This window comes from Pelodiscus sinensis, chromosome 12 (genome assembly GCF_049634645.1).
Source record: "Pelodiscus sinensis isolate JC-2024 chromosome 12, ASM4963464v1, whole genome shotgun sequence".
Taxonomy (NCBI): domain Eukaryota; kingdom Metazoa; phylum Chordata; order Testudines; family Trionychidae; genus Pelodiscus; species Pelodiscus sinensis.
Window position 1 is genome coordinate 43,120,584 of NC_134722.1, and position 24,984 is coordinate 43,145,567.

General features: G+C 51.0%; 1 protein-coding gene across 1 annotated transcript; it reads right to left on the bottom strand.

The window, feature by feature from the left end:
• Positions 1-2,550: 2,550 nt before the first annotated feature.
• CCL22 (C-C motif chemokine ligand 22) lies at positions 2,551-5,421 on the bottom strand. The gene is made up of 3 exons (XM_025186384.2): positions 5,222-5,421; positions 4,449-4,569; positions 2,551-2,748 (listed from the first exon to the last, which is right to left on the bottom strand). The coding sequence occupies exons 1-3, from the start codon at positions 5,289-5,291 to the stop codon at positions 2,658-2,660; spliced, it is 282 nt and encodes a 93-aa protein (XP_025042169.1). The 5' UTR covers positions 5,292-5,421; the 3' UTR covers positions 2,551-2,657.
• Positions 5,422-24,984: the final 19,563 nt, after the last annotated feature.

Genomic DNA, 24,984 nt, shown 5'->3' on the forward strand with positions numbered 1-24,984 from the left:
CAGCACACTGTCCTCTGCCCCAGCCCTTGCCCTGGCACCCACTGGCCCCCTGTCCCTTGCCCCAGCACCCATTGGCACCCTACCCCAGCACCCTGTCCCATGCCCCAGCACCCCTTGGCACCCTTCCCAGCACTCTGTCCCAGTACCCCCTGGCACTCTTCCCCAATACCACATCCCCTACCCCCACCAGCACAGTCGGGGCCACATTAGTGAGGCTTGTGGGGGTTTTGGAGGAGTTTTTATTTTGCATCTCACTTGTGTGGCCCCAACTGACTTTTCTGTGGGTCAGTGACCCCTGACTCAAAACAGGTCCCCTGCCCTTCTCAGAAATAAAGACAATGCAGAAACTTCTTGTGTTTGACATTGTATATTATTTTAAAATGAAGCCTGGACAACAAACCCCCAACTGGGGCCAAGCCCACATCTGGCCACAGCATCATAACACTCCTGCACTCCCTTTTCCCCCAGACCCTACATCTGAGATATCCCAGAAAAACTCTTCTGCATCCAGGGACGCGTTTGTTGTTCTGCTTCTTTTAGTGGAAGAGCAAACTTGCTCTTTCGGTCACCCCTATACTCCTCATTCCACAAGGAATAAGGGGTCTTCCAAAAGAAGGGTTTTTTCTGACATTTGGTCCAGTCTAGACAGGCCAAATGTTAGAAAAACCTCTTCCTACAGAAGAATTGGGGGGAAAAAGCAACAGTATAAGGGTTGGGGATAGCAAGTGATGGAGAGGAGGAGACTAGAGAGGAAGGGGCGGGGCTTTGAGGAAGGGGCGGGGCGGTACATCTTGGCTTGTTCTGTCATTTAAAAAGTGATCTTGGGTGTAAAAAGGTTGGAGACCACTGGCGTAGCTGAAGTCGAACTAGCTTAATTCAGTTTTTGAGGCTGTTTACGCAGCAGGATGTCGAAGGAAGAACACTCTTCCTCCAACTCCCCTTACTCCTCATGAAATGAGGGTTACAGTAAGAAGTCCTCCAGCTCAACATTATTTCGAAATAAAGGCTTGCAGTGTAGACGCGTGCTGTGTTATTTCCGAATAACGCTGCTGTGTAGACATAGCCTCAGAAGGCCCTGTCCAGCCCTACACTGCTGGGGTTCCATGGTCTCCCTGGATAAAGTGCAAAGCAAAGTCCTTCTGAAGCGACAGACTGAAGCACACCGTGCCCGTCAGGCTCTATGCAATGTCTGTAGATCTGAGGAGCCTGGCTAGACAGTTGTGGTGTCAGAGGCCTGGGCGCTGAAAGCTTGCCGCATGGCAGTGGAAACCTCAGCGCTGCTGCTGTGATTTGTTGCTATGGGAGGCCGCAAACAGTAACCTCGGGCGTGTGGTCGAGCAGCCCGTCCACACTGTGGTTATCACCGAGGCTGGGATGAGGGAAGAGGGGCGCTTTAGTTTTACAAACGTTATCTAATGTCTGCTCCAGAAATCATCTGCTAACAGCTCTCTAGTACCAGCCTAGTGACAGACACCCCACAGACCAGGCAGGAGGTGGCCCTGGGCTCCAGTGAAACCCCCAAATGTCATCTGACAGCCGGCTACCCTACCAGCTCTCCCTACAGCAGAGCCTGGTGTGCACCCCCTCGGGGCTCTCTTGTCCTGAGGCAGACTCATAAACCAAGGTGCTATCAAGCCCCATGACCCGTTCAGCAAGGGGACGTTGTGCTCGATTCAAGAGAGACGCTGGGTCTTCACCAAACCCCTGGAAATGAATCCAGGGTTCGGGTCAGAGTTTGCTGCTTTATCTGTAATGCTCAGGCTCAGCTGAGCCCCCCTTCCAAACTCTGGGGAGCTCTGGGTAGGCTCCCAATTTCAGGCACCAGCATTTTGAGTGTTCAGAGGCAGAGTGATGAGAGGCAGGAGGAAGACCAGACCCAGATGCAGGTCATGTGAACAAGTGTGTGTCACCCCACAGCTGGAGCCAGTTATTCGCCCCCTCTTCCAGGCAGCCTCAGAGGAGAAGCCCTTGGCTCTGCTAGCACAGGAGCACTGAACAAACTCTATGGAGAGATGGTCCTTCCACACCTGCCATGCAGGGCCAGCCCACAACGTTTTGGCACTTGAGGCGGGGAACTCAAATGAGGCCCCCATGCTCCCTTTTCTTCTGCCTGCCTGTTATGTCTCTTGTGCCCCCCTTCCTCCAGCACAGCACTCCAGCATCTCTGTGCATCTAGAGCAGAGAGAACACATCTGCACCAGCCGCAGACAGTTTTCTACACTCTGGGTCCTACTCTGCCCACAGTCTGGCACCTGAGGAGACCGCTTCAGTTTGCCTCATGGTAAGGCCAGCCCTGCTGCCATGCTGGAGCTTGGATTGCTGCCAGGCATGCTGTCCTATGGAGACTGCCTCTCCGCCTCCAACACACTTCACCGGTGCAAAGAGGCAACTGAACGCGTCTCCTCAGTGGGCTACAGACCCTCCCAGAAGTCACATGACCCACCAATGTCGAACAATCCCTTGGGAAGGACAAACCTGACAACGACTGAACCGTGCCGAGTCCCACCATGACACGACACAGCTGGTGCCAATAAATTAAAGATTTAATCCCTTTCAGAGTAATAGGCATTTTACATAAATAGAGCAGAGCCAGCTGGCCCTGGGAGGCAGAAAAGAGACGAGGGGAGCGCAGGCCTGTGGCAGTCCGCTGTCCCAAACTACTTCTTTTTCTCCAGGCGCCGTATTGCATTTTGCACCCACTTGGCCTGTGGATCAGCACAGATTTCCGTATTCCGGAGAGTCACAAACCTGCAGTGTTGGAACATCAGAAAGCTCAGTTATTAACTGCAGAGAGAGCGTGCACAGGAGTCAGCGCTCCAAAGGGAGCACGCTGGCACGACTCCCACAAAATTCAGCTAATACCCCAGAAAGGAAAGAGGAGAATGAATCACTCAGCTTTGCTGCCAGGCTTTGCAGTACTAGTTGTGCTGCTCGGGGCATACTGGTCTGAGGCAGCTTTGGAGGTTTCTTTTGCCTCATGTACCTGGTACACTCAACAGCTGTGAGCTGCCTAGTGTCTGACAGAAGACTGAAGGAAGAGAACTTCCCCGGCTACTAGCAGGTAACATTAAAATACTTTGTGTTTCTATAGCACCTTTCACCTTTCAAATCACACTTCAATCTACACCTGTGAGGTAGTTACAGCTGGGTAAACTGAGGCAGGGAAAGGCTAAGGGACGTTGCCCACAGCTAGTGCAGTGTTTCTTCATCCCAAACCGGTAGGCGATAGTTTGACAAATTATTAGTTGTGCCATTCTACAGCGCATGCAGCTCCCTCCTGTCCCAACATGCTGCATGAGCTGTAACTGTGCTCCTCTACCGCAGGACTGCAGCGGCCGTGTTCAGCTCCCTGCACAATTGTTCGGGAAAGGAAGAAGAGCATCGTCGTAGGGACTGAGTCTCCTCTCCGAGACACGGGGGTAAATTAGGGGTAACAGCATTAGAGGCTGTGGAGTCATGTGTATGGGAAAACCTTTGTGTCCGAGTGAAATTACCCGATTGGTTTAGGCCGGCAGACTGAGCTGGTTCACACTGACGTCTGTCTGGGGTGCAGTGGCTAACACCCACAGGGGGTCAGCACCTCAGCTATACTCAAGACCTTCAGCCTGCTCTGAAATGAAACCTTAGGAGGAAGCCAAGAAGAATCTAACCCACAGGAAAGGCTGCTGAAGAGACAACGCCCTGTTCTATCTTTGCCACAACCCCCATTGCACAGCACTGTGTACTGGGACAGTGCCTTAGAAATAGACATGGATGGAGATTAGGGCATTAGCATGGCTTGAATTCCCTGCTCTGCTGTATGTAAAGCTTTCATGTAAACTGCAATTTGTGGGCTGCTATTTAAACAGTGTCTTAATGACTGAGACAATGCAAGGTGTGGTTACACCAAGTGCCTCCAAGGTTCAAGGCATATCGCAGTGGGTGAATCACCCAGCTGAAAGGTACAGGGATGTACAGTGCTGCACTGCCTGGAAAGTAAGAGCATTCCCGTAAAGTCTACTTCCATTCTGGTAACTAGCGTCATGGTCAGAGTGGTCATCAGCCAAAGCTCTCACTTTCTCCACAGCCTAAGAATTAATCAAGACCAGCTCTTGAGATATTTTCCATGAATTTTCATTTTATAATACAATTAATAAAATAATGTTCTGATTTACACTCAGGGCCTGATTCTTCTCTCAACACACTGGTGTCACGCAGAAACGGCTCTGCTGAAATTAATTAGTGTAAATGAGGAGCAACTTACTTAGTGGAGTCATACGGCTCCAAAACCAGATAAGAGCAGAATCAGGCTCTTCATTGCTAAGCGCAATAGGCAATTGCAAGGCTAAGTGACCACGGTCTGTGAGACTTCCTCCTAACACTTACGAGAGCAGCATGTCCCTAGCACACGCCTATCCCCCCTCAGTTCCCACAGAGAAGCAAGCTCCGACTGACTGAAGGCTACTTACACCACAGCTGGCCTCCTACACCCCCAGGAGGTCCTGTAGAAATGCTTCAGGTTACCAAAACGAATAGGTAACTTAATGACGCTTGAACAGCAGGTTGTGTCTTCCAGGATCCCTTGTGGAGCTTTGGAGGAAAAGAAAACCAAATGAGAAACAGTTCCACACCCCTTACATCTTTCTAGTGTCCACGCCTTGATGTAGGAGGAAAAGGGCCCCTACTGCCTATTCTGTTCAACCACAGCAGTGGTGGGTGACTTGCAACTACGTAGCATCGAGAAGGAGCCCCCAAACAGCAGGTTACGGAGCACCACATTGAACTTCCCTGGTAGAAAGTGTTTATCCCAGCATGCTTTGCTCTGCAAGAGGCTGAACACCCTGGCTATGCCCATCCTTCCTCCCTGCCCTGGGAGCTGCTAGAAGGGCGGCATAAGAGCTTGCTGGCCAGGGGTTCTCACATTTCATAGCACCATGACCCCTTCAGGCCACAAACATGATTACACAACCCCAGGAGCAGGGACTGGAGCCCTGGTGAGACGTCAGACTGATGCCCAAGGTCTTCAGCTGCAGGGAGGGACCTGTAATCTGAGTCCCAACCCACAGGTTGAGAACCGCTGGTCTGGGCCAGTACAACACTCGCTGGGGAGATCTGAGTCTCTTCCAGGCTAGTGAATCCGGCCCTGGAAGTATGAATCCAGCCCTCGCCCCCCAGCGGCACCTTCCACCCTCTCCTAGCTCTTTGCTGAAAAGGGTCGGCAATGCCGCACGGTCCCACTGACCAGCATAGATGGGCTGAAGAGAAAGGCCCAGGAGGAAAATGAGCAGAAGAGCCGTCGTCAGGCAGTTCATGATCCTGGGAGGTTTCTCTCCAGCTGGAGGACCCTGGGCCTGGGACGCTTTCCTCGATGGCCGGGGTGAACTGACAGCTTTGGGCAGAGCTGCGGGATTTAAACCTGTCCATGAAGTTGTGGAAATCACCCTCTCACCAGAGTTTGGAGAACTCTGACCAAAGCCAGCTTTCAGTAGAATCGCAGCCTTTCTTAGAAGCCAGGCCCTGCTTCAGTCTGTTAAGGAGTGAGTCACGGCCCTGACCGCCTTCCGGGGGGAGACTGAGAAGAGAAGAGCAGGTGGCAGTGCAGTGATAGGAGATTTCACCAACCCAGGATCAAAGGGGGGTTAGTGGAACCCAAAGTGCAGCCTTCTAGTGGACAAGCACCCCTGGAGCAGCAGTGGGGGACCTACGCCCCACAGGACAGATCCAGCCCACAAATCTCGGGGTTCCCCCCAGCATCGGTGCTTCAGCCCTGTCTCCTCACATGGCTGGAGCACCAGTGACAGCTCGCCACTGCCAGGGGAGAGCGCTGACCCTCGCGGGCCAGAGTCAGGCAAGCCGGGGCCAGATCCAGCCCATGGGGGAGGAAGCGGCTCCGCGCAGTCACTCCTCCCCCCGCTGGGGAAACGGCAGCGCAGGGAAGCACTCGCTTGGAGGCTTTTCCCCCGCCACTTGACTGGCTGTAATCATGGCCAATAGGAGCAGCAGGGGGCGGTGCCTGGGAGCAGTGGGGGGCAGGGAGCCATATGTATCTCCAGAGAGCTGTGAATGTAAGAGCCCCCTCTCACCCAGACCAGGTACCCCCAGCCCACTCCTGCACTTGGCCACCTTCCCGGAGCCCCCAACCAATGTTCCCTCGCATTTCCCATGCACGAGTGGAATGCATTTTGTTCTGTGCACTGAGGCATGGGTGGACGTGCACCACCAATAGAAACACATGCTCCCAGCTAGGGCAGGCTGTGGGTGCTCTGTTAACCAGACGTTTGTTAGTTCGAATTAACTTTGTAGTGTAGACATACCCCTACTCGGCTCCTGCACCCTCTGGGGCATAGCAAGGGGGGTAGTTGCCCCCGGGCGCCACATTAGGGCGAGTGCAGGGAGAAAGGCACGACAGGTCTGGGACTACCTGGCCCCGCCACAACAGCCGTGGCCATGTCAGACCCGCCCGCGCTGTTCTCCCTGCACTCGCCCTAGTGTGGCACCTGGGGTAACTGTCCCCCCTCACTACGCCCCTGTGCACCCTACCTCCCACCCAGCCGCCCCACTCGTGGCCTGCTCCTGCACTCTCCCACCCACCCAAAACCTACATCTCAGGCACGCTTCCTGTCAGCCTCCCTCACACACTGAAACCCTCATTTTTGGCCCTATCCCAGAGCCTAAGGGGATCCACAAATTTTATTATCCCTGGTCCCCCTAGTCTCTGAGGCTGGTGTGTGAGGGGACTAAGGAAAGTGTCTTTTTTACTGCGTCTCAGTCGGGGGCCACAGTGAGGTTGGATGGTTGGTTGGTTGGTCGGTTTGCTTCTCACGTTTATGTGGTCCCTGACCCAAAAAAGCTTCCTTGCCCACAGAGAGAACCGACTCTGCCCCAGCAGAAGAATCCTCAGAGCCCTCCTCAGAAGCCAAGGCACCATTTCAGCAGCCAAAGGGCTGAGGGCATCCTCCCCAGGTGCAGCCAGACTCTCTCTCTGCCTGTGTGTTATGACATTAGCCTGCTTAGACATGGCTAAAATGTTATTACCTGTTAAAATATCAGCAGGCAGCACATTTCTGATACCTGTGATACTAGTTCCTTAACATCCGCCCACTCAGCGCAGATGTCAGCCGGGGCACAGCCACAGAAACCTCAGTCAAAGAAAAAATATCTCGGCTTTTTCCAGGTGGCCTCCCCTCTTCTCTTTCCCAACTTCCCTTAGCCAAAGTGACTCATTGCCCTCCTCTGTGCAGCCAATGCTATTCACCCTAGCACACGCGCCGCATTCTTCACCGCCGTCCCAGAACTCAGGCCTGATATTGTTTATGAGGCCCTTCTCCTCCTCTCTAATTTCCTCTGGGATCACATAATCACTCCCATAATCCTATAATTTGCTCAGGGACTGTGGGTGCAGAGTGTGGGGTGACCTGAATTTAGAGTAAATTTGGTTTGACAAGGCCAGGAGCCCCACACAGTGAGGGCAAAAATTCAGGCTCCCTTGAGGTGGTTTAACAAAATTGGGGTTTAGTTTGTTCCTAGGCCCCCTCCTCCCTCTTAACCTGTGAAACAGAAGCATGTCCCCTTGTGCCCCCTTGAGCTCTTGAATGTTGCTGTCCCAAAAACGGTGGGAGGTTTTCTTTGTCATAAGTGCCCACTTGTTACCTCATCAGTGATTGGCCACAATTACTGTACTTGTGCCAACAGATCAAAGGTTTTGTTTTTTCATACTTACCCTCACCACCTGCCCCTTGCACCCATGTTTGCATAACATCACACATGTGAAGCACGTATTCACGAGTGACACTGTCAGACATTTTAAGATTTCTCTACTTCCGATGACGGGAATCGTAAACCTTTTCTTTGAACGTCTGTTACAGCTTAGCATCACCCTCCTCCACTTGCCTCACCTTCCCAGTTAATCTGGTCAAGAGGACAGGCATCCACTTCTCCTCTGGGGTCTTATGGATCCTACACAGGCTCTCAAAGGTGGGGAGAAATGTTTCTATGCAGCTACTTTCTTGATAAAATGGGCAGGCTCTCTCCTGCCTCTGGCGCCTTTGGCAGCTGAGCCTGTTCTCTTTCTGCTCACGTGCTTAGTGCCACAATGTGTGAGTTCTCTCCGCCATTGCTAATTGTTCCATGCATCTGCAGTGAGGTTTGGTCTCAATTTCGGCATTAGCGTCGCCTCTTTAGTAGTCTCTTTCCTCTGCCACCTCAGTTTCTGTCTTCTCCTTCAGCAGGAGCTCTGCTATCAGTCGCTGTGGCTCCCTTTCTCCCCAGACTGCCTGGTGCCTCAGCCAAACCAGCTTCACTGCAACAGTCATTGGGTGTTCAGTCCTTGTTCCTGGGTCAAAGTCTACGAGCACAGCTCTCAGAGCTTGAGTTAAGGCTTTTTTTACCGGATATTCCCCTATTTGTAAATAATTTCTCAAGGCCTTTGGGTCAAGATGCTCCTATCACCGTGATTCACTCACTGTGGCTAATCTTTAACCCATAAAAACGGGCACTGGGGTTATGATCAATACACCCAATTGACCAGCGGCATGTGAATCCTGCCATGTCTACACCGAGCGTCACGCTGTCTAGTGTGCGAGCGCCTACCTAAGGACAGATTGTCAGAAACAGGGCCGACCATCCCCCTCCCCCAGCTGGTGGTATGTTCTAGAATTAATTAAATCTCAACAAGGCACTAACAAATGGGAACTTCTAGATCCTGGTGCCAGTCTCCCCATGGAGCCCCAGCGAGTATGTCTACACACCTAGGCTGTGTCCACACTCAGGGGTTCTTTCGAAAAAAGTAGCCTTTTTTCGAAAGAACTTCCCCTGCATCCAGACTCAAGCCGCGTTCTTTCGAAATTATTTCGAAAGAACGCGGCTTTTCTTTCGATGGCGGTAAACCTCGTTTCACGAGGAAGAACGCCTTCCTTCGAAAGTTCTTCTTTCGAAGGAAGGCGTTCTTCAATGTAAAGAGGCTGTCTTCGAAAGAGAGCATCCAGACTCGCTGGGTGCTCTCTTTCGAAAAAGCGGATTTCCGCTATCGAAAGATCCGCCTGCAGTCTAGACGCGCTCTTTCGAAAGAGCCTCTTTCGAAAGATGCTTTCGAAAGAGGCTCTTTCGAAAGAAGCCTGCAGTCTAGACACACCCTTAGGGTTAGTGGGGCTCACGTCAGCTGACCTGTGTCAGGGAACCCTGGGTTTGAATGTCTACACTGATGTCCAACACTCAAGTCATCTGAAGAAGTGGGCTCTGCCCACGAAAGCTCATGATCCCATCTACACGGTTTGTTAGTCTTTAAAGTGCTACCAGACCAGTTGTTTTTTCAGAGCCATTGATGGGACTCCGATGCCCCTAAGGAGCAGAGAAGCACATAAACTGCCTAAGTTGCTCTTTCGGTGGCTGTCCCAGGAAAATGACAGCGTGTGAGATGCCTTTATGCTCAGCTACCCCCAAATCTCAGAACTGGGCTCTGCGCCTCGAGGCTGAGTCCCACGGGCAGGGAAATGCCCTCGTGCACTTGTTCTGATGGGAATCAGGACGTCAGTCTCCAGAGCTGTCTAACCATTCAAACAGAACGCGGCGACTGTTCATTTTCAGAACTGGCTGTTCGGCGAAGGGCTCGGTGTGGTTTGCTTTGCTCTGCTTTGACGTGTGACATAAAGTGGAAGTGTTCAGAGGAAGATCGCACACCCCAGTCTGGCTGCTGCTGACTGCAGAGCATTGGAGGGCAACCTCAGGACTTGGGGTGCAGTGAGCTCCAGGGTCCCCAGGGCTCCCTTACCGGCCACCAGCAGACCCTAGGATGCAGAAATAAGGGATCCCTGGGAGGCGGTAGGGATCTGAGTCAAGCCAGGGCCATACGTAGCCAGAAAGCAACAGGGCTCAGACCCTAGTTCCCAACGTAACATGGACTTGCTCCCTCCAGCCCTAAAGGGCCCTCAGTTCCTAGGCCCAAGCCCCAGCTCATCACAGTTTTGACACATACCAAAACTCATACAATGTTCCGGTTGTTTCCAGCGAGTCTGTCACTTTCCCCAGACCAATCTGTATCTTACGTCTCACACCAAAGACAACACCCATATCCAATGTCACGTTGCTGAATTGGAGGGAAGCAGCCAGGTCGCTGCTCCACCCCTAGGTGGGGGTGTTGGCCCCAGAAATTGGTATGGGGGGAGCCATGTGGGGTATTGAATGGGAGATTATTGCTTGTTGTTTTCTGATCCTGTGTACACTGTTTATGTGAGTATATAATGTCTGTGTGTGTAGATCTGTAATCTGTGTGGAAACTGAAGATTTCCCTGCATGTGGTTAAGCATTGGGCAGGGCCGAGCCTGTGGAGCCTGTGGACATGCTAATTACCTGTGGACAATGGTTCTCAATGGGCCAAAGACACACCCAAAGAATGGGGGCTGTCCTGAGAGCAGCCAGCAGGGAACACAGAGAGGCTGAGGACCAGGTGACCTGCTACATACTAGAAGAGGCCAGGAAGGAGTATAAAGAGGCCATGTGGTCGACGCCATTTGGTTCTCAGCTCAGCACTTCATCCCAGAGGCAGCACTGCAGGGATTGAAGACCCCGGAAGACCTGTGAACCCATCCTGATCGTAGGATGTGCAATAAGAACTTTTAAACCAGCAGCTGCAACACCTCTGCTAGAGCCTGCATCGAGAACTGGGAGATTCGGTGCATGTAACGTACTGTACTTTAATAACCTTACTCTCAGGCTTTTCTTTCTTGTGATAATAAACCTTTAGATATAGATTCTAAAGGATTGGCCCAGCGTGATTTGTGGGAAGGTCCAGAGGGTAAATTGACCAGGGATCTGTGGCTGGTTTCTTGGAACCGGACAGAACTTGTTCGGGGTAGGTGGGATTGGGTGCTAGGACCCCCCGCCTGTGTATGAGGCCCGGGGCCATCTGGGGCACGGATATTGCTGGGGTGTTGGAGGGGTTTTGCTCGGGAGGCTTCAGGCAGGTTGCTGAAGCGCTCTGTGAGACTGGTTTGTGGCCTGTGTGGAGAGGTCACCAGTCGGGGGCTGTAAGGAGCCCCGGATTTGAGCAATTCGCCCTGAGCGGACGCCCTCAGCTGTGCCCAGACACGGCCCGGTCCGTCACATCCAACCCTGTAATAAATTAGGAAAAGAAAGGAGAGCGCTATTCACAGGGTAACGCAAGCAAGCTCATACACACGAAGGAGTTGCAATCTGAATCCTAAGAGTGAAAGAGTTGTAGTCACCTGGCAACTCCAAGTGTCTTTCAGGGCAGACCCAGATAGTAACTGCCAGGGATTATTGGCTTCTGTTTAGTGTCTCTAGCCCTGGGAGAGTTCAAACAGAAAACTGTCCCGTGTCTTTTATTTCCTTCATTCCACTTCCAAGTCCAAAGGACCAGCTTGCTTGCAGGTAGGTTCCACACGGCCATTAACCAGTTCTTTGCAATGCCATGGTCCTTCATGGCCAATCTGATTTTGATTGTCCTTCTGGATGGGCAGACAGAAACACTCTTCCCAGCCGAGGTCAAGGGTCTAGTGTGGAATATGGACCTTACACGTGAGATTAATGCATGCAGCACTTTGCAAGCATTTCACAGGCTGTAAGCTCCAAATGCATTCTTATAAGGTGCGTTTTGAGCAGTGCTCCCACATAAGTGAACTGGTCTGATCTCCAGCTAGTTTGTCAGTGCTCAGACACGCTGGCACTTACTTTGATGGGTTCAACATCTTTCACCAAGACAATAATCTCCCATTGAATTTGGTTTCCCAAGAAATGAATGCTGCATTGCACTCCAGGTGTGTCAAATTAGCAAGCTAATACTTGTCTCTTCCAAGCTGCTCCTGTAATGATACACAAACAAGTCCATGACATTTCCTTCTTAGAATACTTGCTTGTTCTGGTCTCAGTGTATTCAAACTTAACCCTCTAAACCAGTGTTTCTCAATCTTTTTTTAATAAAGTACCCCCTTTTAAAAAAAATTATAAGTACCCCCAGTACCTACAGCTTTCAGACACAAAGCATTTTTTTCTACCATTGCAACACATTTGTTTAAACAACTTAATCATAGCTGGGCGGGCGATTAAAATGTTGGGTGTAAAAAGTACAAAAATAAGAAAGCGCTGTAAAACTTAAAACCAAAATTCAGTTTTCTCCCTATTTCACTTGTGCTGACGTACCCCCCAGAATTCTCTCGAGTCCCCCTAAGGGTCCTCGTATCGCTGGTTGAGAATCACTGCTCTAAACGACCCTCCAAATCAGAGGCTCTTTTATTGCTTTCCGAGAAATCATCCCTGGATGGGCATCTGGTGTGACAGGAATCTGCAGTCCTTTCCAGAGAAGATGCTTTGCTAAGTAGGCATTGTCTTGGCCCTTTTCCATAGCGTCTCCTAGAGCTGCATTTTAGGAATGTGGAACAACAGCTAGTCATTCTGTGAAGCTCCCCATTTCTACTGAATTTAATCTAACTGACCTTTCAAACCAAAGAAAGGAAGGAACCCTCAGAAACAGAGCTTTCTTTTTCCATTCTACGCTGTTGCAAAGCCTCCATCTGAGAAAGAGGCAGGAAATGAGCTACAGATGACATCAGTATCACCACTAAATATTGTGCAACTCCTCTTCTGGGTTTTCTAAAAGTGGGATGACTTTTTTTCCAGAAGGAAATTACTTTGTGGTAAATGCCAGAGACCATCACATGTGTGCAGTACAGCTGTAGCATCTTTGCAGAGTTACTGCCTTTAAGTGTCCTGTGGTGCTTTAGAGACCAACCAAACTACAGAGAATCATGAGCTTTTGTGGGCAAAACCCACTTCATCAGATGAATTGGAGTGGAAATAACAGAAATCAAGAGATATTTAACAGCAGAAGTACCTGTCAGCTGTAACACCTGTGTTAATAAGACTCATTAAGTGGGCTGAATGTGTGTCACACATCGTTTTTTATGTAGAAATGCAGATGTTAATGACAGGAGAAATTGGTTTTGTAATGCACCAACCAGTTCCAAGGTTAACCGTGACAAATCTGTAGATAAATTCCAGTTCTGCAGACACTCTCTGCAACTGGTGAGTGAGGTTCCTTTGTAGAAGAATAGTTACTTTTAAATCTAAGATTGAGTGACCAGGCAGGTTAAAATGTTCCCCTACATGTTTATGTGTTACCATTTCTGATATCTGATGTCCTTTGTCACAGAGACTGTGCAATTTGGCCAGTATACATGGCAGACGCATTGCTGCCCTTGATGGTTTAGATCGCATTCGAGGACGTGCAGATGTATAAGCCCCCTGATGTGGTTAGATCCTGTGATGGTGTCGCTTATATAGATATGCAGACAGAGCTGTCAACCGGGTTTGTTACAGGAGTAGGTTCCTGGGTGAGTGTATCTGAGGTGTGATGTGTGGCTGCTGGAAAGGATTTGCTCAAGTTATTTGTAGTGGCTGTTGTGTGCCAATGAAAGGTGCCATACAGGCAGTGATACATGTTTTTCCACAAAATGAGGACAACAGGGCAGAAGCTGTGCAAGATTCCAACACATGCTGTCTAGCAATGTTCATCAAAGAGGCCTCCTCAGAGCTGAGAAAAAGGGGGAACTCAACTCCTTATCTATGATGAGGACATACCCCCACGCCTTTGGTGGCCAGCAATAGCTGCAACTGCTCTAATGCAAAAACAAAGCGGCCAGTTTCAGCAGTACGACTTCCCCTAGTTCCAAGCAGTGGTAAGCTGCAAACCACAGTTTTCCAGGGCTAAAGGTTTGTATCATTGCAGATATACTAGGGCCTGGAATCAGGGCAAATCCCCACTGTAAACAAGACCTCCACTCTATATTCTTCCAATCCTTTGCGAGACAATGTGGGTGAGATAATATCTTTTCTTGGACTGACTCCTTCTGGTGAGAGAGGCAGGCTGTCAAGCCACACAGAGCTCTTCCTTAGGTCTAGGAAAGGTACTCTGAGCACCAGAGCTAAACGCAAGGGAAAGGTACTCTGAGCACCACAGCTAAACGCAGGGGAAAGGTACTCTGAGCACCAGAGCTAAATGCAAGGGAAAGGTACTCTGAGCACCAGAGCTAAATGCAAGGGAAAGGTACTCTGAGCACCACAGCTAAACGCAAGAGAAAGGTACTCTGAGCACCACAGCTAAACGCAAGGGAAAGGTACTCTGAGCACCACAGCTAAACGCAAGGGAAAGGTACTCTGAGCACCACAGCTAAACGCAAGGGAGAGGTACTCTGAGCACCACAGCTAAACGCAAGGGAGAGGTACTCTGAGCACCACAGCTAAACGCAAGGGAAAGGTACTCTGAGCACCACAGCTAAACGCAAGAGAAAGGTACTCTGAGCACCACAGCTAAACGCAAGGGAAAGGTACTCTGAGCACCACAGCTAAACGCAAGGGAAAGGTATTCTGAGCACCACAGCTAAACGCAGGGGAAAGGTACTCTGAGCACCACAGCTAAACGCAGGGGAAAGGTACTCTGAGCACCACAGCTAAACGCAAGCGAAAGGTACTCTGAGCACCACAGCTAAACGCAGGGGAAAGGTACTCTGAGCACCACAGCTAAACGCAAAGTAGAACAAATTGTTTGCCATAAATAGTTAACAGATATGATAAGGGGCCATTCAAAGTAGAGTCAGACCCTGCCAGAACAACCAATGAGAACCTGAAGATATAGTGTCACTGCTACAATGATTAACACCTCCCACCACAAACCTTTCAAAATCCAGGGACCCACATAAGCCTAGCAGCATGTGTGTTGTACCTCGCCCAGTGAACTAAATGTCCCAATAATAACTTTGGGAGTGAACCAGACAATCACCAAACTAATTTTGAAGCTTCCCTGCAGTGTAGACATAATATTTCAAAATAAGCTATTTCAGAATAACCCTTCCGGAACAGCTTATTTTGAATTAGTATGCAGTGTAGACGTACCCTTGGGCTACGTCTACACTCGCAGCTTCTTGCGCAAGAACATCTTGTGCAATGGTTCTTGTGCAAGATGTCTTGTGCAAGAAAATGTCCATGTGCACGCTGTGCTTTTGCGCAAGAGCGCCCATAGCAGTGTGGACGCTCTCTTGCGTAAGAAAGATCCGATGGCCATTTTAGCCATAGGGCTTTCTTGCGCAAGAAATCCCTGCCGAGCGTCCACACTGCCCTCTTGCGAAAGAGCTCCTGCACAAGAGAGCTTACACCTGTTAAAAAAGAGCATGGCTCTTGCGCAAGGAGCCCTCTCTTACCACGCCGTACTGTAAATTTCCTTGCGCAAGAGCGGGCGGGCAGTGTAGACACTCAGCGGATTCTTGTGCAAGAATGGCCATACTTGCACAAGAAGTCACGAGTGTAGAAATAGCCTTGGGCTGCGTCTAGATTGGCATAATTTTCCGGAAATGCTTTTAATGGAAAAGTTTTCCATTAAAAGCTTTTTCGGAACAGAGCGTCTAGATTGGCACGGACGCTTTTCCACAAAAGCACTTTTTGCAGAAAAGCGTCCGTGCCAATCTAGATGCGCTTTTCTGCAAAAAAGCCCCGGTCGCCATTTTCGCAATCGGGGCTTTTTTGCAGAAAACAAATCTGAGCTGTCTACACTGGCCCTTTTGCACAAAAGGGACCTTTGCCTGAACGGGAGCAGAACAGTATTTCCGCACGAAGCACTGATTTCTTACAGTAGGAAGTCAGTGCTTTTGCGGAAATTCAAGCGGCCAGTGTAGACAGCTGGCAAGTTTTTCCGGAAAACTGGCCAGTCTAGACACAGCCTTGGTGTGTAACACTCTATTCCACTTATCTGTCCCCTCACTACTGATATCGTTCCTTTGTTCCAAAAGCACAGGGCACATCTCCCTACCTATGTAAAAGGGCCTTTTCCTGGAATCTCTGCTAGTCAATCATAAACAAGTCATTTCACGACAGGAGCATTAGCCTGCAGTGTTAAGCGCATGACTGGTCTTGTCACTGGAGCCTGACTACACTAAAAAACAAATTGCTAGTGCAGCCGATGTTTCCTGCACAGAGATCTCCTGGACACCCCCAGACAGAGCCCTTATACCCTGAGCCTTTGTTCCAGCCCTCATTCCCTCATCCCCAGCCCCAGCCCAGAGCCTGCACCCCAGGACAGAGTCCTTGAACCCTAACCCTTTGTTCCAGCCTTGAGGCCCCTCTCGCACCCAGAACCCTTTGGCTCCGCCCCCACCACATGAATTTTGTTATGTGCACCAATATGAAGTGGTGTATCGCACATCACCTCCACATAACAAAATTCATTCCACGCGGGGGTGGGAAAAATTAGCGGGAAGGCTGCCTTCAACCCTTTTTGTGCCTTGCCCCTGACTGCGGCCCAACACCAGGACCTGAGGGCAGGAGGCGAGGGTCTGGGTGCTGGGGCTTTCCCCTCCCCCCCCCCCCACCCACTGTCCACACTTCTGCAGGGGGCCAGGGTCAAGGTGCTGCGACCAGCGCTGGCCCGAGCCATTCGCGGGCCCATGGCTCCGGGAGCGCGGTGCCGCCCCTGGCTGTGACTCCCCACCCCACCCGCCCAGTATGTCTGCCCGAGAGCAGGGTCACATGTGGGGGCTCCCCCACGCCAGGGATGTTAACTATCGGTTAACTGAATAGTCACGTCGGTTAGTCGACTATTCTACAGTCCCCGGGGGCAGGGCCAGCAGCTACTGTATCAGAGGCAGCAGAGCAGGGTGCCAGGCAGGAGCTAGTCCGCACGGGGAACCAATTTCAAAACCAGCTCCCCTCATGGACCGGCTGGCTGTCGCCTTGTGCTGCTGCTTCTGAGAAAGCGGCCGCAGCGCAGGGTGGCAGCATTCTCTGTCTGGGTGGGGGGAAGTGCTGAGCTCCGGGACCTGGTGCGAGCCAGAACTGAGCTGGGCCCCTGCCTGCCTGGCTTTTAATACAGTTGAAATGCAGAGCTGAAACGGGGGTGGGTCCCAGAGCCAGCGTGAACCAGGATGAGCCGGGCTGCCTGCCTGCCCAGCTCTTAATACGCTTTCAATGCAGGAGAGGGGATCCTGGCTATGGACAATTCACTGGTGTGTGTGTGAGGAGGGGGGATGCATGTAGTCTATAGCATTAACCCATAAGCATTTGCTTATCTGTTAATCGGTTAACCGATAAGCTGGTCCCGCCTTGGGCAGGAGGCTGGACTTGATGACCTCCTGAGGTCTCCTCCAGCCCTAGGATTCTATGACATCCCTACCCCGGGCACCTTGCAGGGTGGGTTGGGGGCACTGAGATAGAGTGTCTTAGTCCCGGGCCTGCTTTGCACCACTGACCAAGCTTTGACAAGTCCAGTCAGCCGTGCCAAGCAGAGGTGTGTCCAGGCATCCCAGTCGAAAACCTGACAACCTACCGCCTGCCCCCCCCTCCCCCAGCAGCCGGGGCTCCAGGCCCCCCCATTTGGCCAGGGCCCTCAGGACCAGCCAAAGAGTTTGCGGGGCCCAAGGCAGCATGGCTGAGCCGCACGGCTCCCGGTCAGGGCAGTGAGTGAGCAGCCGGGTGGGCAGGGCCGGGAGCCGGGCAGTGCGGACCCCTGAAAGCGCAGGGCCCAAGCCAACTGCCTCGCTTGCCTTGCCCAAAGGCTGGGCCTGTGGGCCCCACGCGCTGCCATTGCTCGTGGTGCTGCACAGGCTTGGCTCAGCCACCTTCCACAAAGACGCCTGGCGGGGCTGAATTGGAGCGAGTGGTGCTGTGACCCCTGCGCCAGGTCACAAGGCCACTCGGATTTGGCCCGCTCAGCCCTTGCCACATGGAGAGGGCTGAAGAAGCCTTGGAGGTGCCTGGAGCAGGGACCACGCCCGGCGAGCCCAAGGGACTGGGCCTGCGAGCCCCTCGCCGTTGTCAGACATGGCATACGCTATGGCCATGGGTGAGATGCATGGAGCGAGCCACCAATGCTGAGGGCCACTCCACAGAGAGCCCTGCCAGCCCTTCGCAGGCAGCAGCGTTTGCCCTTCTCCAAGTGGCCAGGAGGGGACAGGCTGGCCTCCCTACATGAGGGGATTATGGGAAAAACCAGCATCCCCCACACAGTGCCCGAAACCTCCATGCGCCAGCACATGCTGTTCAGACAGCCCAGGCTCTGTTAAGACCCCTCTTATCCCCAGCGTGCAGTCACTGGGGTGGAGACTGGGCACACACACACGCTCACACATACACACGCGTGCACGCACACACACACACACCCACATACACACACATGCGTGGGTGTGCACATGCATATGCATACACACGCGCGCGCATGCAAATACACACATGCGCACATATACATACACACACGTGCACCCATCCACACATGCAATCACACGCTGTATCCCATGAATTAAAATTACATTTCATGCATGGATGATACTAACCCCTGCGCTGCTGCTGAGCGTTTAAGAAAGCAGCAGGTGAGCAGGCGGCCTTCTGTTCCTTGGGGAAGGAAGGGAAGCTAGCACCTCATGCACTAAAAACAGACTCCTGATTCCTACGGGTGCACACAGCAGAGCATCTTTGCTGCGCCAGCTAAGGCCCCATCATGTGGCCAGTCCCTTTTACTGAGGGAAAGCGTCTATACTTTAAAAACCTCTGTGTAATTCAGCCTTCCTCCCTTTGCGACAGCAGCCAAAGCTCTGCTTGGGTCTCTGCCCCTGAAGAAAGGGCCCCAAACACACTCTGTTACCCTGAAACTGGTAAGCTGGAAAACTCGCAGCACAGCGCTGCCAGAAGAAATCCTACATTCGAAGCCAACCAAGTCAGCCTCAGACAGCCCTAAAATCCCCCACAATGGGTAGGAATTCCCCAAAGATTTTCCCCTGCCATGAATATAGTCAAACAGCTCAATTTATCACAGAGCGGGGGCTGGCTGCCAGTTTGAAAACATCCTGCTTAAGAAGGAACAATGCCCGCTACATATGGCTGCAGAGCCGGTGTTGGAAAGTGGGAAAGCTGGAAAATCCACTGGGACTATCTGCTCGTATCAACAGGACTGATAAGCAGGTGCGTGGACTCTCCACGGGCATTCCTTAAATTCCCCAGAGCATGTAGCCCACTTGCACGTCCACATCCTTCCTTTTGGATGATTCATTGAAAAGCAGCCTGCCACGCAGCTGAGCAAGTGCTGCTGATGGGAACCAACTGCCCCGTGGGATGCCGGCAGGTACCCAGGTTTGCAGGACTCAATGGACACTCAGCTGGAACCTGTCCGGTTCCCCAGCCTGTCGGTCTTGTTAGAACTGACATTAGAGTTAGTTAGGAGAATGCATTTAGCGTGTAAATTGCTGCCTGCACTATAACAGCTCTGCCCAACACAGATTAGTGAGCCCCCGCGACTGTGTAAATCACCATACAGGAGAGAGACATTGACTAGTGCGAAGTGCTAGTCTCTAACCAGAGGTGGTAGGTCCTGCCCCCAGGAAATGTCCCTCAACAGCAGATGGGCTATTTGTGGGACATGAAAGAGGACAAAAGACTGTTCTGCTATTCCCCACTCCCCTCACCGTTAGGAAGATGAGCTGTGCAAATGCATTCCCCCGTCAGCTGAATTTGTAGCTCTGTGGAGAAGGGGGATAAAACCCCCAAACAAGAAGAAATGGTCATCCTGTGGTGCTTAGACTCTGGGCATCGGGGGGGGGGGGGGGGGGGATTTTCTAGGCAGAAGCAAGAGTCCTCAGCTGTTAAGCCTGGATAGGCCCTAGCCTATATACCCTGGTTGCTTATTAAAGCTTCTATTATCTTTTGAAAGTGAAGATTGGAATTCATGTGTGGGTGTATGTTTACTTGCTTCAGCACTCTTGTTTCCTTTTCCTAGCACTTAATACAACTGTAGATAGTTTATTATAGGGCTACAAGTATTCTCTTTGATGTGACACCGAGGCTACGTCTACACTGGCCCCTTTTCCGAAAGGGGCATGCTAATTTGACAGGTCGTAATAGGGAAATCCGCGGGGGATTTAAATATCCCCCGCGGCATTTAAATAAAAATGTCCACCGCTTTTTTCCGGCTTTTAGAAAAGCCGGAAAAGAACGTCTACACTGGCCCCGATCCTCCGGAAAAAAGCCCTTTTCCGGAGGATCTCTTATTCCTACTTCAAAGTAGGAATAAGAGATCCTCCGGAAAAGGGCTTTTTTCCGGAGGATCGGGGCCAGTGTAGACGTTCTTTTCCGGCTTTTCTAAAAGCCGGAAAAAAGCGGTGGACATTTTTATTTAAATGCCGCGGGGGATATTTAAATCCCCCGCGGATTTCCCTATTACGACCTGTCAAATTAGCATGCCCCTTTTGGAAAAGGGGCCAGTGTAGACGAGCCCCGAATGTACAACTATACTGGGGTAAGTGAGTGGTCCTGTGGGAATGGGAGTAAGCTGAATATTGCTGTGAGTCTTAGTTTAAGGGAGCATCTATCACAAAGACAGGTTTATCTGGGTGGGAAGACAGATCAGAGTAGCCAAGAAGACTGTCTGCGACTCCATGGTGTCCATACTTTTCTATAGTATTTAAAGTAAATTGTTGTGCATCCAATCTGAAAAAGAAATCATGAAAAACACAAAACGTACTTAAATAGACTTACATGGCCATAATTTATAGAGACATCATTTAATTTGGACCAAAACTAGCAAAAAGCATCTAAATACTATTGATAATGCAACTATGTACTCAAAAAAGTCATGTTTTAGAAAGTTTGGGAAATATTTAGGCCGAGGTGATATATTTTATGCATTTTCAGTGCACCCCAGGATGAAATGCTTTCTGGATGTGTTCCATTCTCTGGGCCAAGACTGGTCCAATGTTGTGTATGATGAAGCAATGTACTACCAAGCACAATTGATTAAATGGAGGAACCAAAGGGAATTGAAATAATGACCAGCTTGAGATGGGAAGGTATGTATTGTGCAGTGAATGCCAGGTATCATACAGACAGTAGGACGCAGGAAAGTGGGTTTGAAGATACCTTTGTGGACATCAAAATCTATGGCGCTCCAAGCATCAGTCATGCTCTCAGAAGAAAAGCATGCATTTGTGGTGTTAGAATCCACAAACTTACGAATGAGGCAATGCATCCCTTGAAATAATGGCACTTGGCGATTCCATGAACAAGGACTTTTTCCAAGAAGAAGCAAAGAGTCGCATCTTGGAGAAGGCTCAGGCATTCATTGGAGCATCTGAAGGAGGCATATGGCACAACATGGCCATCGAGCCTTCTCAGCATGGACTGTGGAAAGCATCAGCATCTCTGCACAAAAGACAAGGTTCTGGCAGCTCTGTTAGGACAACACAGAGGTATTGAACACAGCAACGAAGCTCCACCACCACATACATGACTGCAGATGAATCATAGAAGCATAGACTCATAGGACTGGAAGGGACCTCAAGAGGTCATCGAGTCCAGCCCCCCGCCCTCAAGGCAGGACCAAGCTCCGTCTACACCATCCCTGACAGATGTCTATCTAACCTGTTCTTAAATATCTCCAGAGAGGGAGATTCCACCACCTCCCTTGGCAATTTATTCCAATATTTGACCACCCTGACAGTTAGGAATTTTTTCCTAATGTCCAATCTAAACCTCCCTTGCTGCACTTTAAGCCCATTACTCCTTGTCCTGTCCTCAGAAACCAAGAGGAACAAATTTTCTCCTTCCTCCTTGTGACACCCTTTTAGATATTTGAAAACCGCTCACATGTCCCCCCTTAATCTTCTTTTTTCATGAAGCCTGGCTTCATAGGTCATGTTCTCTAGACCTTTAATCATTCTTGTCGCTCTTCTCTGTACCCTTTCCAATTTCTCCACATCTTTCTTGAAATGTGGCACCCAGAACTGGACACAGTACTCCAGCTGAGGCCTAACTAGTGCAGAGTAGAGCGGACTAGTGCAGAGTAGTCTTGCTGCCCAAGATGGTCTAAAAATTGTGACAGAAAGAATGACAAGTCCTTTAGGCACTGAAACTGGAACAAGGCCAGACAGCAGACAGCCATTTATGAACATTGTCATGTCTACTGGGGCCTCACCTGAGGCTGAGGAAAGCATATGCATGATAAGAGAGAATGGAACAGAAGAAATAAAGCAGTTTGTAACCAGTAGGCTGTGAAGGGATGAGGCAGACTGATACCAGAAAAGTCATAATCTCAAATCATTTGCCCATCTCCCCAGAACAGTTAAACACAAGAAGATTCCAACAACACAAGCAATAACTATTGCTCATCAGACATTCAGCAAGCTGACTTTATTTCCCAGTTCAGAGATGTTGAGAACCAGGGCTTGAGCTGCCACCTTTCCCTTTTCATCTTGGCTAGACCTTGAAGGAAAACTCAAAAGAGCAACACATTCTCTTGACTGGAGAAAAAAATTGGTCAGTGGCTCAGGTACCAGCATCTGATGAGCCAGCATTAGCGATCACTGACCTCATGATGCTTCTACCAATGGCATGCATGGATACTGCCACCTGCTGATCAGCTGCTGGACGTTATCCTTGAATTTGTCAATACACTGCTCTTTCCGGGGACAGTTTTGCAAATGAAGAGCAAATCTAGCGAGAAAGCTCACAGAGGGACTGCCCAAATGTAAGTGGTTTGGGACTCACTGTGTTGACACCAGTCCCGAAGCAATGCTTGGAGATGACAGCAAATGCAAAGCGAGTGCTGCATGCATTCTCCTCGGTGACAGGGTTGTGAAGAGTGCACAGAGATTGTCCTGGGTTGTGAAATGCACCTTGCTGGGGGGCTCATGACATCACGCGAACAGTCAAAGTAGCAGCTGGCAGCCATTCTGCAAGCTGAGCGCATGAGGCAGATCGAAAGGTAGCTGACTCATACCTGTTCTTGCATGTTGCTCACACCCAGCAAACACTCAGCGTCAACAGGCAGCCAGTGTGGAGTTTGGACCCAGCTGTCGCATCTCGATGCCCAAGATACTGTTCCATTCATGGGATAGGCAAATGCTGGTTCCGATTTGGGGTTGGCCAAAAGAAGAGAGTCAGTCCCATGCTCAGAGGAGCTGCAGAACTGGGAACAGGCAGGTGCTGCCAAACATCCATGCTGCCAGTGGAAGTGACTCTACTCCAGCTGAGTGGCACAGGAGAAATGCGAAGTCTGAAGATAGCCACTGAGCACCAGAGCAGTGGATAGAGACGTTTAGAGCTTTTCTTCCCCTCCACCCCCTGCCCTCCGAGCAGCAGGAATGCGGGGGAAGTTGAGCCCCAGAATGCCTCTAACACCTGGTGTTCAACACACTAGCCTCTAGCCACATGTGGCGATCTGGCCGGTTGAGTGTGGCTACTTGGCTGGTTAAGTGTGGCCAGTTTTCTATAGCTGTAGCCACTAGTGCTTCAGAACTGGTTGGACACCACGACTAACCCATCACCGCAACACCCAGTCCCAAGGCTCTGTGTTTAGGGCTCGCTCTGAGACTGCTTGTTCTCAATTCCCTACCCTGGGCCTGGGTGTGAAACTGTGGCCTGCACTGATGGTGCCTATGTAAGCGGGGGAATGATCCCGCTATTGTGGGGAACTTTCCTGGCTTCTATACCATCCCGGTGAAATGAACCAGCGAAAGGATCTGAGTCCCCGCTCCCACTTCCTTTACCCCACGGCTCCCTGATCCTAAGGGCTCCCCCTCCACTCTCCTGAGTAGCAGAGCCCTTGAAACCCCAACAAGGCTGGGCCCAGGTTTCCTGGGGCTTAATCCCCGACCTTGTAGTCACTAGGGGCAGGAGTTAGGGTGTCCCCACTCCGAGGTGCTCTCTTTACACTGCAGGCCTTCTTGGCCCAGTGATCACTTCATAAGGTTCAAAGCAAATACAATTTATTAAACAACAACTGATTAAAGAGAAAAGAATAAGAAACAATGAGAATGGTTAAACGAGAACACACAGCCCTGCTCTGTAGCACAGGGACATCAAAACAGCAGCCTGCAGAGTGTAAGGACAGTTCACAGTCTCTTTCTTAGAGGCCCCTTAGAGGCCTTGGATGTGCTGCAGGGGTGGGGGGCTGCAGGCTGGACACGCTTGCTCTGGCAGTGACCACACAGCCTCAAGCTCTAAGTGGCCAGACCCCTCTCCCAGTCCAGAGCCTCTCCCCACACTCTGCAGTTCCCAGCTGCTCACCACATCCAGCTGCAGGCTGTGCTGTGTGGCCAGTCTCTAGCTTCTTGCGTTGCTTCTCTGTTCCTTTTGGCTCTCTGAGCACTGCCAGTCTGCTGCTCAACACAGGGTCTGCGCTCCTTGAGCTGTGTGTGTCTGGCTCAGCTACTGCAAAAACTGCCCCTCAGCACACAGCTTGCACTCCTTGGGCTGTGTCTCAGCTCCCTGTTTTTGCAGGACTTCTTCTGCACAATGCTCGCCCCCCTTGAGCAGTCTCTCAGCTCTCTGTTTGCTCAGAGAGAGCCAGAACAATCCCAGCTCACAGGGAGGACGGGTCCTGGCCTCTTGCTTTTCTCACTGGCTTGTACAACTTGTCAATCAGGCTGAGCTGGAGTGTTGGCTGCTTTCCATTGTCTCTGGAGTCTGTCAGTCTCATGGACCCTTCCCCTGTTGACACTGGGAGCTGGCAAGCCAAAAAACTCCCACAGAGTTTAAGTAAGGGGCTAACAGTCCCCTTACACCTATTCTGCATTCCCCACCTGCAGCATTCATAAAGCATAGCCAGGCTCAGCTGCCTTAGAGTCACCGCGCTATTGTCTGTGATTCAGCCCAAGCGTAGCTCGTCCCAGCGCTCTGGCGCGACGCACAAGGGCAATACGGAGCCAATACTCAGCAGCTCCCTCCCTAACTTTTAGGTGCCTTGAGCCACCTGAACATTGAGAGAGACACTGAAGAATGGGAGCCCCAAGATGCAGCAAGGAGCTGTCTGAGCCAGGAGATGCTGATAAAAGGGTTTGTGTTAAACCCTGGCACCTCTAGGAGAGTTTGGTGCCTATCTTGGCTTGCGATCCACAGCCAGGATCCCCTCTCCTGCAGTTAGGTGACTTGTGGCCTAGACTGTTCCTCGTGCAATTGTTAGGAACCTGCCTAACGCTCACTAAACAGCCTCGAGGAGAGGCGGAAGGAGGTAGAAAGCCCCTG

Bases quoted from the DNA above. Each gene is read 5' to 3' on its own strand.
- CCL22 (XM_025186384.2), bottom strand. From the start codon at position 5,291: ATGAACTGCCTGACGACGGCTCTTCTGCTCATTTTCCTCCTGGGCCTT. The intron at 4,570-5,221 runs GTCAGTGGGACC...TTTCCTCCAAAG, and splicing joins TCTTCAGCCCATCTATGCTG to CTCCACAAGGGATCCTGGAA. The intron at 2,749-4,448 runs GTAAGTAGCCTT...CCAACACTGCAG, and splicing joins TGTAGGAGGCCAGCTGTGGT to GTTTGTGACTCTCCGGAATA.